At 37.5% G+C, this 15,933-nt stretch overlaps 1 protein-coding gene across 1 annotated transcript in view; it reads right to left on the minus strand.

The window, feature by feature from the left end:
- The window catches only part of ANKRD12 (ankyrin repeat domain 12), a 139,013-nt gene that overhangs the window by 55,848 nt on the left and 67,232 nt on the right, over positions 1–15,933 (minus strand). Inside the window, exon 7 of the mRNA XM_007949005.2 lies at positions 10,377–10,524. Coding sequence (XP_007947196.1) covers positions 10,377–10,524 — 148 coding nt within the window. The remainder of the gene's footprint in view (positions 1–10,376; positions 10,525–15,933) is intronic.

The raw sequence follows: 15,933 nt of genomic DNA on the forward strand, positions 1-15,933 counted from the left end.
GTGATTTGGATGAAAGTTTACAGAGCAAATTCACTTTCCGTACAGCAGTTCATATACATTTTGTTTCATGACATTGACTGCAATCCTCACAATGTTAACAGCTCTCTTCCCACTTCCTCCCTGTAGTTTCCTCTTCCCTGTGTCCTTTTTTCTCTATGTATTCCTGCCCTCTGAGCTATCCCCCTGTGCAAATCTTGCCCTTCTGATCTCCCATGACTGACTGTTCTAAGGAGTGTACTTATTTGATGTTAATGTTCACTTTATATGCCTGTCCATTTGTTGAAGTGGAGTCATGGGAGTGAGTTCAATTCTAGGCCTGAAGGATGACTAGGGGCCTCAGTATTGAGGGTTTCATCAGTCTCTATCAGACCAGTAAGCCTGGTCTCTTTTTTTAATGATTTTGAGGTTCATACCACATTTTTTTCCCACTCTATCCAGGATCTCTTGCACTGATCCCTTTCTGAGTGGCGAGAGGTAGCTGGGCACCATCTTGTTCTTCTAGTCTCATGGTCATATAAGCTGCTGGCATGTTGGCATGGTCCACTAGTTCCCTGGACTAACTGTTGCCATTAACCTTTGGTTTTCTTCATTCTTCTTTGCTCCAGATGAGGAGACAAATTGTTGCATGTAGATGGCTGCTTGCAAGCTTTTAAGTTCCCAGTCTCTACTCACCAGAGTAGGATGTACAACTTTTTATTTAAAAAAAAAAAAAACTTTTATTGTGATTTGGGTGAAAGTTTACAGAGCAAATTCATTTTTCATACAGCAATTCATACACATTTTGTTTCATGACATTGACTGCAATTTCCCACAATAAAGTAGCTCTCTTCCCACTTTCTCCCTGTGTTCTCTCTTCCTTGTGCCCTTCCTTTCTATGCATTCCTGCCCTTTGGGCTGTCTCCCTGTGCAAACAGTACCCTCTGTTCTCCCACAATTGACTGTTCTAAGGAGCGTATCTACCTGATGTAAATGTTCACCCTATACACCTGTTTACTGTTTGGCTGGAAGCCATAGAGTATGTTCAATTCCAGAGCTGAAGTATAACTAGGGGCCACAGTCTCGGGGTTCTCATCAGGCTCTATCAGACCAGTGAACTTGGTCTTCTTCTTTTTCTGAATGATTATGAATTTTGTTCCACATTGTTCTCCCACTCTATCTAGGATCTCCTGCACTGATTCTCTTCTGAGTGGTTTGGGAAGCTGATGAAAACTAGGGAAGAATCATGTTTCAGAAACCAAAAGTAGGAAAATTTAAGGTCCCTGGGTGGTGCTCTGGTGGCATGGTGCCTAAGGCATTCGAATGCTAACCAGAAGGCTGATGGTTCAAACCCACCAGCCACTGCTCGGAAGGAAGATCGGGCAATCTACTTCCATAGAGATACTGCCTCGGAAACTCAAGGAGGGGGTCGCTGTGAGTCAGGATTGACTTGATGGCAGTGAGTTTGGTTTTTAGTTTTTGGGTGGTACAGATGGTCTGCACTGGCTGGTAACCCAAAGGCTGCCTATCTGAACCCAGCCAGCAGCACTGTGGAAGACCCATACTTGGCAAGCAGCCTCTGTAAATATTACAGCTAACCAGACTCCAGAACCTACAGAATCTCCCCAGATGAATACATAAACAAACAAATGACTCAAAAGTAAGAAAATTTCAGGAATAACATGGTCAACATTGTCAAATTCTACAGAGAGACTGAAAAGACAAGGCCTAAGTGCAGCTAAAAGATTTGGCAGTTAGATGATTTGTGATCTTAATAAAAATTTGTTTGATGGAGTAATAGTTGTAGAAGTAGAAGACAGTACACAATGCATTTGAAGAAACTTAGTTGTGAAGGCAAGAGCACAGGGAATGAAATAATTAGGGATGTACAGTAAGACAAGGTGGTGGCTTGCATGTTGGTGTGATGCTGGAAGCTATGCCACCTGTATTTCAAATACCAACAGGGTTACCCATAGTGGACAGGTTTCAGCAGAGTTTCTAAACTAAGACAAATTAAGAAGGACCTGGTGATATACTTCTAAAAAAATTAGCCAGTGAAAACCTTATGAATAGCAATGAAACAATGTCTGGTACAGTACCAGAAGATGAGCCTTTCAGGTTGGAAGGCACTCAAAATAGGACTGGGAAGAGCTGTCTCCTAGAAGTAGAGTGGACTTTAATGATGTGGATGGAGTAAAGCTTTTGGAACCTTTATTTGCTGATGTGGCATGACTCAAAATGAAAAAAAAACAGCTGCAAACATTCATTAACAATTGGAATGTGGAACATATAAATCTAGGAAAATTTTAAGTTTTAAAAAATGAAACGGGATGTATAAAGATCAATATCCTAGACATCAGAAAGCTGAAATGTACTGGAATTGGGCATTTTAAATCATACAATTGCATGATCTACTATGCTGGGAATGACAAATTGAAGAGGAATGGTGTTGTATTCATTGTCAAAAAGAGTATTTCAAGATCCAGCCTGTATAACAATGTTATCAATCATAGGATAACAACCATTTGTTTATGAGGAAGAACAGTTAATATGATTATTATTGAAATTTACACACCAACCACCAAGACCAAAGATGAAGAAATTGAAGATTATTACCAATTTGTGCAGCCTGAAACTGATTAAACATGCAATCAATATGCCTTGATAATCACTAGTGAGTGGAAGGGGAAAGCTGAAAACAAAGAAGGATTGGTAGTTGGAAAATATGGCTTGGTAATAGAAATGAAGCTACAGATCTCATGAAATAATTTTATGTACTGGAAATACCTTATTTCAACAACATAAATGGTGACTAGACACCTTGCTGGATGGAATACACAAGAATCAAATTGACTACATCTGCAGAAAGAGATGATGGAGAAACTCGGTATCATCAGTCAGAACAAGGCCAGGAGCTATCTGGAAATAGACCAACAAGTGGTCATATGCAAGTACATCTTAGAGCTGAAGATATTTAAACAATTCCATGAGAACCAAAGTATGAACTTGATTATATACCACCTGAATTTAGAGATCATCTTAAGAATAGATTTGACACTTTTAACACTAATGATCAAAGGCCAGAACTATGAAATAACATCAAAGACATCATACATGAAGAAAGCAAAGGGTCATCAGAAAGACAGGAAATAAAGAAAAGACCAAAATGGATGGCAGAAGAAACTCTGAAACTTGCTCCTGGATGCAGAGTAGCTAAAGCAAATGGAAAAAATGAAGTAGAAGAGCTGAATAGAAGATTTCAAAGGGTGGATCGAGAAAACAAAGTAAAGTATTATCATGAAATGTGCAAATACCTGGAGTTAGAAAACCAAAAGGGAAGAACACACTTTACATTTATCAAAGTATTTTAAAGAACTGAAGAAGAAATTCAAACCTCAAGTTACAATACTGAAGAATTCTATGGGCAGAAAACTGAACCACACAGGAAGCATCTGAACAAGATGGAAGGAATACACAGTCACTGTACCAAAAATAACTGTTTGGTGTTCAGCCATTTCAGGAAATAATATATCATCAAGAACTGATGGTACTGAAGGAAGAAATGCAAGTTGCACTGAAGGCACTGATGAAAAAAAAAACTCCAGGAAGTGACAGCATACCAACTGAGATGTTTTCACCAACAGATGATGCAACACTGGAAGTGCTCACTCATTTATACCAAGACAACTGGAAGTCAGCTGGCTATCTGGCCAACTTACTAGAAGATCCATTATGTCTGCCCATTTCAAAGAAAGGTGATCCAACCGAATGTGGGAATTATCCAACAGTATCATTATCACACGGAAGTAAAATTTTGCTGGAGATAAAACAAAACAAAACAAAACAACAACAACAACAACAAAAAAACAACTGTTGCAGCAGAACATCGACAGGGAATTTGCAGAAATTCAAGCCGGATTCAAGAGGATGAGAATGAGGGTAGTACCACTGCTGATGTAAGATGGATCTTGGCTGAAAGCAGAGAATACCAAAAAGATGTTTACCTGTGTTTTAGCGATTGTACAAAGGCATTCAACTGTGTGGATTGTAACATATTATGGATATTACAAAGAATGGGAATTTCAGAACACTTAATTGTGCTCATGGGGAACCTGTATACAGACCAAGAGGTTGTTTGAACAGAACAAGGGAATACTGCATAGTTTAATATCAGCAAAAGTGAGTGTCAAGGTTGTATCCTTTCATCATATTCATTCAATATGTATGCTAAGCAAATTAGCCAAAAAGCTGGAGAATATGAAGAACACAACATCAGGACATGAGACACCCATTAACAACCTGCGACATGCAGATGACACAACTTTGCTTGCAGAAAGTAAAGAGAATCTGAAGCACTTACTGATCAAGATCAAAGACTACAGCATTCAGTATGGATTACACCTCAACATAAAGAGAAGAAAAATCCTCACAACTGGACCAATAAGCAGTATCACAATTAAAAAAAAAAAAAAAAAAAACAACCAACCAAATTCACTGCCATTGAGTCGGTCCTGACTCACAGCAACCCCTCCTTGGGTTTCCGAGGGCAGTATCTCTACAGAAGTAGATTGCCTAGTCTTCCTTCCAAGGAGTGGCTGGTGGATTTGAACTGCCAGTCTTCTGCTTAGCAGTCAAATGCCTTAGGCACTATGCCAGAGAAAATATTCAACCTGTCAAGGATTTCATTTTACTTGGATCCATAATCAATGCCTATGGAAGCAGCAGTCAAGAAATCAAATGAAGTATTTGCATTAGGTAAATCTTCTGCAAAAGACCTCTTTAAAGATCTCACCTTGAGGACAAACTGATCCAAGCTACGGTATTTTCTATTGCCTCTTACGTGACAGAAAGCTGGACAACGAATAAAGAAGATCAAAGAATTGATGACTTTGAATTAATGGTGATGGCAAAGAACACTGACTATATACCACAGGCTGCCAGAAGAATGAATGGATCTCTTTTGGAAGAAGTACAGCTAGAGTGCTTAAAAGCAAAGATCACAAGACTTTGTCTCATGTACTTTAGACATATTATCAGTAGGGACCAGTCTATGAGGCTATCATGCTTGGTGAAGTAGAGAGTAAGTGAAAAAGAGAAAAAGCCCCAATGAGATGGATTGGCACAGTGGCTGTAACAATGGGGTCAAACACAGCAACGACTGAGAATGGTGCAGGATTAGGAAATGTTTCCTTCCTCTGTACATGGGTACCTAACAACAATAATGGCGCAGTAAGAGAAATTTTGTTGAGTGAGCCTTGTATATCTATGTGTACAAAAATATCACAGAATTATGTCCAGCTGTACCTCCCTTCTCTCCACCTAAAACACAACCTCCTCTGCCACCTTACTCCATTAAATGTGACGGAAAATACCATGGATTGCGCCAGAACACCTTACTCCTCAAAGTGACATCTTTACTTTGTAACACTTTAAAGAGGTCTTTTGTAGTAGATTTACCCAATGCAATATGAGGTTTTATTTCTTGACTATTGCTTCTATGGTCGTTGATTTCCAAGTAAAAGGAAATTATTCATAGCCCGGTATATGTCTTTCTATATTTTGTGCCATGCTTATAAAATATCACAAAAACATATGTACACATACATATGTTTTTAAAACATATTGTTTATTTTATAAAAATGGGATATTATGATTAATTTATTCATTTTGGGTGATGAGTAGGTTATTTATTTTTCTTTTTGCTATTAAAAACAATGTTTATAAAAAGGGTTATACCTAGAAATGTGACTCTTAGATAAAGGGCTATTAAGTATTCTTAAAAACGTTTTTGTTATAACGGTAAAATCTGAACTTATGCAAGTAGACAGAATGTTATGCAGAACCTCATTTATCTACCAACCTTTGGCCAATCATTCCCCACACACACCTCCCCGTTCACAATGCCCCTGTGTTATTTTGAAGCATGTTCTATTCACCATATAATTTCATCCATAAATACTTCAGTATGTATCTTTAAGAGACATGAGCTCTTATACTTTCTTAGCTATTGCCAGATGGTTTTCTGAAAGACTTTTACACTTCACATATCCCGTTTTATTTTTCGTCCTATTAGGCAAACACTTCTTTTAGAATGTTTATTCTTCTATTATTTATTTTTTGATAATTAAGAAAATATACATATTTAATTCTTAAATGTCTGCCACTATCTTGGTTCTACTCTGATAGGTCAATAATGCCCTGGCTAGGTATAGGTTTCTTGTGTTGCAATCTTCTTAGGGTCTATGTTCCACTGCTGTAAAGAAGTAGTTCAATCTAGCAGGCTCTCTTTAGAGGTAACTTTCTACTTTTGGAGCTAATGAATTTTATCAATATATGTCCAGGAGTGTGTGTGTCTGTGTAAGTTGTGTTTACATCATCTGGAACTCATGAGCTTTACAAATTGGTTAAGATGCCTGTTTTCAACCCAGGAGAACTTTACTCTATTTGTATAATTACTGCCTAGCCCCTGTGTGTTTCTTTTTCTACCTTTTAAATTCCCATACATATTATTCACGTTAGATCTGTTGGGTCTCCTGGATCTATACTATAAGTCTTTATTGATTCTTTTGCTTTTGTATTTTGTTTCGTGTTGTCAGGATTTTATTTGATTTTCAGTTTAACACTTTAAGCCTGAACAGTGACAATATTCCCCACTTCAATTCATCTACTGAACTATATTGAATTGTCTGGTTGTATAACCACGTTTGTCAGTTCCAAAGCCTTTTTATGCTGTACTTGAATGCTCTTAAGTACACCTTTTTGTTGCTGAAGTTGTTTATTAGAGTTGTGGTATTGGTGAAGAATATTTTAAAGTACCATGGATTGCTACAAGACTGAACATATATCTCGGAGTAAACACAGTTGGAATGCTCCCTGAAAGCAAGAAAGGCCAGACTTTGTTTCACCTACTTTGGTCATGTTGCTAGAAGGGAACAGTTCCTGGATAAGGATATCAAGTTTGATAAAATAAAGTCAGTGAAACAGGGGAAGGTGCTCAACAAGATGGATTGACGCAGTGGATGCAAAGATGGGCTCAAGCATGGCAGTGACTGTAAGGATCAGGCAGTGGTTCATTCTGTTGTATGTAGGGTCACTGTGTGTCAAAGCCAACTCAATGGAATCTAAAACAAGTAGTTTTATTTAGCTGGGTTACTATTCCCTTTGTATTTATTGATCATTCTGTTGGGTTTTTGTTTTTAGGCAATCTTCGAGTGTTATGATTTTTCTTTGTTGGCTCACTGCAATCCAATGTTATAGCAGTGACAACTCTCCGACAAGCGGCAGAAGGCAAAGTGGCCTTCACTCCTGTGCCTTCTACTTTAGCAGCTGAACAGCCTTCCTGTTCTCTGATTACAATTTTTCTCATACTTTCCTAGCCTCAGTGACAGAATAAACTCAGCCTACAAGTTCAGATATTCCTTGGATTTATAGGGGTTAGAGAGCACTGACACGATGCCTAAGGGTCAGTCTCCTCCCAGCTTTTATTCAAGTATTTATTGAGCAATATTTATGTATCAAAAACTTAAGAAGGAGTTTACATTTACTAGAGGATAAAGCACATAACAACAACAAGAGTAAAAAGAGATGAGACCAACAACTAACCTCATTGCTGCTGAGTCGAATGCGACTCTTAGCAACCCCTCCTTAGGTTTGTAAGGCGGTATCTCTAAGGAAGTAGATTGCCCAGTCTTTCTTCTGAGGAGTGGCTGTTGGGTTTGAACCACTAGCACTGGTTACCAGTCAAATGCCTTAAACATTATGCCAGAGGAGGTATAAAAAGCAAAGTTCTCACCATTACAATTCTGCCTATAGTCTTAGCTCCATTCATTAACATTATCTCCTCTAAACACTGATGGCAACCCTTTAACCAAGGCTTATTTACTCGCTGTCTCCTCACCCTAATCAGTCCAACTTTTAGAAGGATGATACTTTAGTGGAGTATCTGGTCATTTCCCAAGTTACATCAAGTAATGATCAGTACTGCTGTTCTTTTAGTCTTGTAAAGTCTTGGAAACCTTATCAGGCCTTTCCCCTAATATATATCATTTTGTTGTTGTTGTTATGTGCCTTCGAGTCGGACCTGACTCAGCGACCCCTCCTTGGGTTTCTGAGGCAATATCACTACGGAAGTAGATTGCCCCATCTTCCTTCCGAGATATATCATTTTTAAGTATTTAAAGAAAAAAAAAAAAAAAAAGAAAAGAAAGAAAAAAAGAGTTTACCAGTATCTTTAATCTTAAAAATGCCATTTACCTTAAATGATCTTTGTATGAAATTCTCCCATAAAAGAACAAATCACCTATGAAATACATGGCTACGTTTTTAGTCTTTCCCATGAAAAAAGTTTGGTATGTCTTTGAAGTCATTTTAATTTATTTTTTCACAGGTTTTCCCTCTTTTCCTTTCCATACAGCTTATCTGTTGAAGAACCCAAGGTGTTTGAGCTTTCCACAGTCTGGAGTGTACTGACTGCATTCATATTTTTGTTGCAGTTCAACATGTTCCTCTAACCTTGGTAAACCTACTGCCATTGAGTTGATTCCAACTCATAGTGACCCCCATGGTTTCCAAGGCTGTAAATCTTTATGGAAGTAGATAGTCTCATCTGCTTCTCATGGAGCAGCTAGTAGGTTTAAACCACCAGCCTTCTGATTAGCAGCCAAATGTCTTATCCTCTACACCAGGGTATTTCCTGCAAATTGGTAGCTGAATCCTCAGGATTGAAGAGATTCAGGTTTGAGCACTCTGGCAATGCCTTGCTGGTTGTAAAGTGTGTTCTTTTAGCAGGGGCCATGTTATTTTTTTTTTTTCCCTCTCTATTAAATGTGAGCAGCAATACAGCAGTGCTTAGATACAAAAACTAATTGTCACAAAAGTTCATATTATATTTTTCTATTTGGATTAATTTAATAAAAAGAGTGTTCATCTATTATGAGGTGACCCTGTGACAGAGATCATATAGAAAAGGAAAGATAAATAATTCTTTCCTTTATTTTCTTAATTAAAGGTAACAAACTTTATCATCCATTGAAAACAACACACTTTTTAAAATTATCATTAAGAACTCATGGATTTAAATGTATTTGATGGGTTTCAATTTTTTCCACTGAAGCTCAAACTGTCCTACCTTTAGCTAGTGAGAACAGCCTCAAATTGCCTCCTAAGGCCTACTGACTCTTTGAAAGAGTTTCCCTGAAATCTGGAATGACAAAATGTTCCAAGCTCATCTTGTGTATTTCCTGCTCCAGACTTGGAATTTTCCATTTTTTCCCAAGAAGCCTCGGATTTTAGTAGAAAATGACATTTCAAGATCATAATTTGAGTAGTTATTGTTGTTGTTAGACATCATCAAGTTGACTGACTCACAGCAACACTATGTTTAAGAGAACGAAATGTTGCCCATTCCTGTGTCATCCTCACAATTGTTTGCTATGCTTGAGATTAATGTCGAAGCCACTGTTACCAATACACCTCATTGAGGGACTTCCTTTCTTTAGTTGATCCTCTACTTTACCAAGCATGATGTCCTTCTACAGAGACTGGTCCCTTATGATAACATGCCCAAAACACATGAAATGAAGTCTCACCATCCTTGCCTCTAAGAGAATTCTGGCTGTACTTCACCCAAGACAGATTTGTTTGTTCTCTTGGCAGCCGATGGTATATTAAATATTCTTTGCCAAAACATAATTCAAATGCATCAATTCTTTAGTCTTTCTTATTCACTGTTCAGCTTTTGTACACATAGGAGGCAAATGAAAGTACCATGACTCGGGTCAAGTGCATCTAAGTCCTACACTTGACATCTTAAAAATTTTTTTTTCATTGGTTTTTGCCTGAAATAAAGCGAGCCCTTTCAATCTGTATACAGAAGACTCTTTAATATGGAAAAATTTTTTGTATTTGTGATTATGTTTTTTAACTGAGTATGCCAAACAGTTTTCTGAAATCTTTTGGATATTGCCTTTAAAAATTGTTTCTAAAGAAATTCCCCTACTCTTCACCAAATGATCAGAGTTCAACCACCTATCAAAAAAATAAAAATGCAAACAAGACTCATTCATGGTAGGAAAAGACATGAAACATTTTGGTTAGTAACTTTGTACTTCATAATAGAATGAAAAGAACTCAGAGTAGCAGTGGTTACAGTTATGCATGGGCAAAAAGTTCTGCTAATAGGCTTGAATGTAATTGAGAAAAGAATTACCTCTTGTGGAAAAAAATCATGGAAATAGGGCAAGGAGTACTGTGTACCAAATTTAAATTACTAAATGCATCAGTCATAATGGATAGCTAGCATTTTCTCAGGTATTCAAAACATTTTCTGTATTACAAACAAACCAGGTGTTACTACATATTATGTCAATGAAATAGTTGAATACAGATTATTTTAAACCAACCTGTGTAACTTTCATCATCATCAGATAAAGGCACCTCTCTTTTTAGCAGCAATTCCAACTCCTCTGTTTCTGCTACATCCACTGGACGCTCCCCGTGTTTATTAGCTTGAAATGGGTTTCCACCATGACGAAGTAATAGTTTCACTATCTGCAACGTTTAGATAGTAGGAGGATTTAGTCTTCATAGATTGTACCATTTCAACCATTCTCTTGATGACACCAATATCCTTCTGCCTCATGTACTCTGCATTCAACCCTCACAGCATCTATTCTAAATCACTTATACTGTCTTTAAGTTCCACTTTTACTGACACCCCCATCTGCCAATCTTATCTATTACAAATAAATTCCTCTATTTTAAAACTTAGCCTTTTAGTACTTTATCTCATTGCTTTTCATCCTGTTCCATAACAAATTCACCAAGTATTTACCGAGTACTTATTAACAAGCCCTGCTCCAAATTCTGCAGAAAAATCAATGAAAAACATTAATAAGGTCCTTAGCCTCTTGAAATACACATTTTTAGAGGGAGCTTCAAAGAAAGTATTTCCCTTCTGTTTAAAGCTCATCTCACTAGAAATGTTAATCTTACTCTCTTTTGCATATTTCAGGAATTTAAACTATTATTACCCAAGGAGGATTTACTTAAAACGAATGAAGCTTCAAACTTCACTTTCATGGGCTCCTCACAAGAGCCTAATTTTCTATTTGTTATTTTAAAATTTTCTTAAAGAAGCCCACTCCTGCCTCGCTAAAATATAAGAGTTTCAGGCTCCACACAACCAGGATCTGCCCAGTTAGTTCCCATTTCATTTCTTTGATTCTTATCCTCTTCTTCTCTGTTGTTTTAGATTTCATTTTGATCAGCCCCCCTCTAGAAATCAATCTTCCCAGTTCATGTTTTTTTTCACCTTAAAAAACAAATAAAACAAAATATAAACAAACCAAGAAACTTTGTTAAAATCTATACTCCTCTCATCTAGCTAAATAAATCTCATCTTTCCTTCACAGTCAAACTCTTGAAGAGATGTTTATCCTCGCTGCTTCTACTTTCTTACTGGTCCTTCCCTCTTCTACCTGCAATTATGCTACCATCAATCCCATGAAACAGCTCTTCTAAAGTCTGCAAAGATCTAAGACAATAACTGCTTCCCTAAGTGTTTGCCCTTGATCCACTTTCTCATGTCCTAATCAACATCAGCTCCATGGAGATCTCATTTACTCTGACAGTTTCAATGTGATGACAATTACACACTACACTCATTTCATTCTTTCACCCCAACAGTTTTTTGTCTTGAGCTCCAAATGCTCACACCATACATCCAACTGTTGTTGTTGTTATGTGCCATTGAGTCAAACCTGACTCATAGCGACTCCTCCTTGGGTTTCCGAGGCAGTATCACTATGGAAGTAGGATTGCCCAACCTTCCTTCCGAGGAGTGGCTGGTGGGTTTGAACCGCCAGCCCTCTGGTTAGCAGGCAAGTGTCTTATCCACTATGCTACCAGAGCTCCCTACATCCAACTAGATATATCTAAATATAAAAACCTAAAACCAACAGATCCCAAACTGCATTCATTAAATTTGTATCCTTATCTTTCCTCTTACTTCCTTTCTCAGTGGCTGGCCCCAAAATTTACCCAGTCACTGAAGTCGGAAACTCAGGAGTCATTGTTGAGTTGTTTTCTTTTTTTTGTTATTCGCAATCTACATCAAATAGTGCTATTAATTCTGCTTCCTTAAATTCTCCTTTTGATTCTGGTCTTCATTGTATCTCAATAGGGGATATTTCAATATTGCCTAAATAGATTCTTTTACCTCCATATTACTGCTGTAGTATCTTTAAAACCCAAATCTGATTATATTTTCTCTGTTGAAGTTTAAACACTTAGCACCCTAATGTCTATTAAATGATTCTCAATATGTATGCTCAGGACTTCTCAGGAACTGGCTACAATGCTAACTAATCTGAAACATGAATGATGTCTTTTATGTACTATTATCCTCCAAATGTTAATTAAGTGTTGTAATTGAGTACAACTTTGTTCAAAAGTTTGTTAAATTAGTCAACAGATACTCAATGTACAATTATCATTGTGTAATGCTTCTTAAAAGGAGCTCTGGTGGCACAGTGCCTAAGGCATCTGACTGCTAACAAGAAGGATGGCAATTCAAATCCACCAGCCACTCCGTGGAAGGAGGACTGGACAATCTACTTCCATGAAGATTTACTGCCTCAGGAAAAATGGAATCTTGTCAGTAATCACCATGCTATTTCCCTCTAGCATCTTAGAGCTTGAAAAACTAGGTACAGCAGTTTGAATTAGGGATTTTGGTGCACCGCGGGCGGGTGGGGCCAGAGAGAGAAACACCTGCGGTGGACTGCGGAGTTGGGAAGTTGCCTTGGGTTGGCTTTTTGGTGCTGAGGGGCCTCAGGAACAGGGTTTTTACGTGTGTCTGAGCCTGGTGGAAAGTAGCGACCCCCTAACAACTGGAGTCTTGGCTGAAATTGAGCACTGGGCCTGTAAATAACAGTACAACATCATCGGTAGCAGCCAACTCAAAGCCCTAGAAATCGCCCCTATCAACAGCAAGCACTCCTTCTTCCATTCCCACCTTCTCTGCCAATAACTTCACTCATCCAATAGAAGAAACCACATTCAGCCAACATAAAACCTCCCGGTTCGAATGCTAAACCCTCTTTACAAGAAACAGAAACCCATATCCACATTCCACACAGTGATTCCAACATCACAAAGAAAACTGCAGACCGACCCCACATACCTGAACTAATAACTAAATAAAATAAAATACACCAGCTTCACCTTTTCAAAATATTAAACCATAAAACCAAGACAAAACAAATCAACATGTAACCAACAGTTAAAGACAACCTCTAAATGTCTAGGAAACAATAGGCAACCTCAAATAAAACAAAAAAACGGGACAAGGCATTAGAAGCAAAACTACAAACAAAGGTCTCATTATACATGGAGGAAGAGGAGGAGTCAAGAGAATTATCTGAGAAGGAATTTAGAAGATATGTTTATAGAGCTATACAAGAGCCTAAGGAAACCCCAAAACAGAAACATGGAGAACACAGACAGTTCCCTGGAGGAACTCAGGAAGATCACTGAGGAAGAGAATATTAAGATTAATGCATAATCAGAACTCATACAAAAACAGCAGTTAGAAATGCAGAAGATGAGTACCAAAATGACAGAATTACACAACACAGTAGAAGCACAAAAGAGTAGGTTGTAACTGGCTAAAGAACGTATATCCCAACTAGAAGACAAATCCATGGACACTAGACTGCATGAAGAAAAAAAAAAAACAAAGATTTAAGAGAAATGAAGAGAACCTAAGAATTATATGTGATGACATGAGAAAAAACAACGTAAGACTCACTGGAATTCCAGAACAAGAAGAGGTGAAAAAGACCATCAAGAAAATTGTGGAAGACGTGCTAACAGAAACTTCCCCCATATCATGAAGGAAGAAAAGATATTTGTCCAAGAAGCTCATAGAACTCCACACAAAACAGATCCCAAGAGAAAAACACTGAGGCATATTATAATCAAGTTTTCCAAAACCAAAGACAAAGAAAAAATTTTGAGAGCTGCCTGGGAAAAAGGAAATATTACTTATAATAATCAAACAGTTAGGCTGAGTTCCTATCACTCAGCAGAAACCATGCAGGCAAGAAGGCAATGGGACGGCATATATAAAACACTGAAGGAAAAGAACTTCCAACCAAAAATCCTACATCCAGCCAAATTATCGATCAAACATGAGGGCAAAATCAAGGCATTCTCAGACAAACAGAAATTAAGGGACTTTGTGAAAACCAGACCAACCCTACAAGAAATGCTTAAGGAAGTCCTTCTAACAGAGAACCTACAACAGAAGTCAACAAAACCAGGATACTTGGCATCAACACTAAAACCAAATCAGAAACAGATACTCAAAAGAAGATCATGAAACATTGTACCTTAAAAACCAAAGAACTCAATCAGCACACAACAGCAGCAACTAACCTATCAGAGGGAATAAAACTTCTAGGTACAGACCTTCAAGTGGAGAAGAAAACAGGACAATGTCCTCACAGTACGTACTGTTCTAAAAATGTAGAGACAAGAATATACTCCAAGGTAACCAAAGAGAAAAGGAACAATCCTTCTAAGCAAATCCAGAAGGAAGGAAAACATATGGGTTTAATAAGCACAAAACCAACTATAAAGAAGAAAAGGAAGAAAGCATTAGCCAACAAACTAAACTCAGCACAGAAAAGTATAAGGACCAAAGAAACACCAACAACACGACAAAAAAACACAATAGAATGACAACAATCAATTCATTCCTATCGCTAATTACACACTCAATGTGAGTGGACTAAATGCACCTATCAAGAGAAAGAGAGTAGCAGACTGGATAAGAAAAGAAGACCCATCGATATGCTGCCTACAAGAGACCCACCTTACACACAAAGATAAAAACAAATTAAGAGTTAAGGGATGGAAAAAAATATACTAAGACAATGGAAACCAAAAAAAGAGAAGTAGCAATACTGATTTCTCATAAAATAGACATTAAGGTGAAAGACATCATAAGAGATAAGGAGGGATATTATATGATGCTGAAAGGGTCAACTGACAAAGAAGATGTTATAACAATAAATATTTATGCACCCAATGAAAGTCCTCCAAAATATGTGAAGCAAGCGTTAACTGAAATAAAGGGATAATAGACAACTCTACAATAGTGATAGGAGGCTTTAACACACCACTTTCAAAGAGGGACAGGTCAACTGGAAAAAAAAACTCAACTCAGGATACAGAAGAACTCAACAATACAATCAACCAACTCAACCTCATACATATATACAGAGCATTTCACCCAACAAAAGCACAATTCACATTCTTTTTCAGTTCACATGGATCCTTCTCCAGAATAGACCATATGCTAGGATATAAAACAAGCCTCCATAAATTCAAAAACACTGAAATAATGCAAAGCATCTTCTCAGACCACAATGTTATAAAATTAGAAATTAATAACAGGAAAAGCAAGGAAAAAGCAGCAAACATATGGAAGCTGAACAACTCACTGCTCAAAAACTATTGGGTTACAGAGCAGATTAAAAACGGAAATTAAAAAATTCCTAGAAACAAATGAGAATGAAGATGCATCATACCAAAACCTATGGGACACAGCGAAAGCAGTACTCAGAGGATAGTTTATAGCAATAAATGCATATATCAAAAAAGAGGAAAGAAACACAAAATCAACACTCTAACTCATCAATTCCAACAACAAGAAATAGAGCAACAAAAGAATCCTACAGTATCTAGGAGCAAGGAAATAATAAAGATCAGAAGAAATAAATCAAATAGAAAACAAAAAAAGCATAGAGAAAATCAACAAAACAAAGAGGTGGTTCTTCGAAAAGATTAATAAAATTGATAAACCATTGGCTGTTGTTGTTGTTGTTGTTATTTGCCATCAAGTCGGCCCTGACTCATAATGACCCCTCCTTGGGTTTCCGAGGCAGTATC

This window comes from Orycteropus afer, unplaced genomic scaffold, assembly GCF_000298275.1.
Source record: "Orycteropus afer afer isolate SDZICR_OR568_19922 unplaced genomic scaffold, OryAfe1.0 scaffold00234, whole genome shotgun sequence".
NCBI lineage: Eukaryota > Metazoa > Chordata > Mammalia > Tubulidentata > Orycteropodidae > Orycteropus > Orycteropus afer.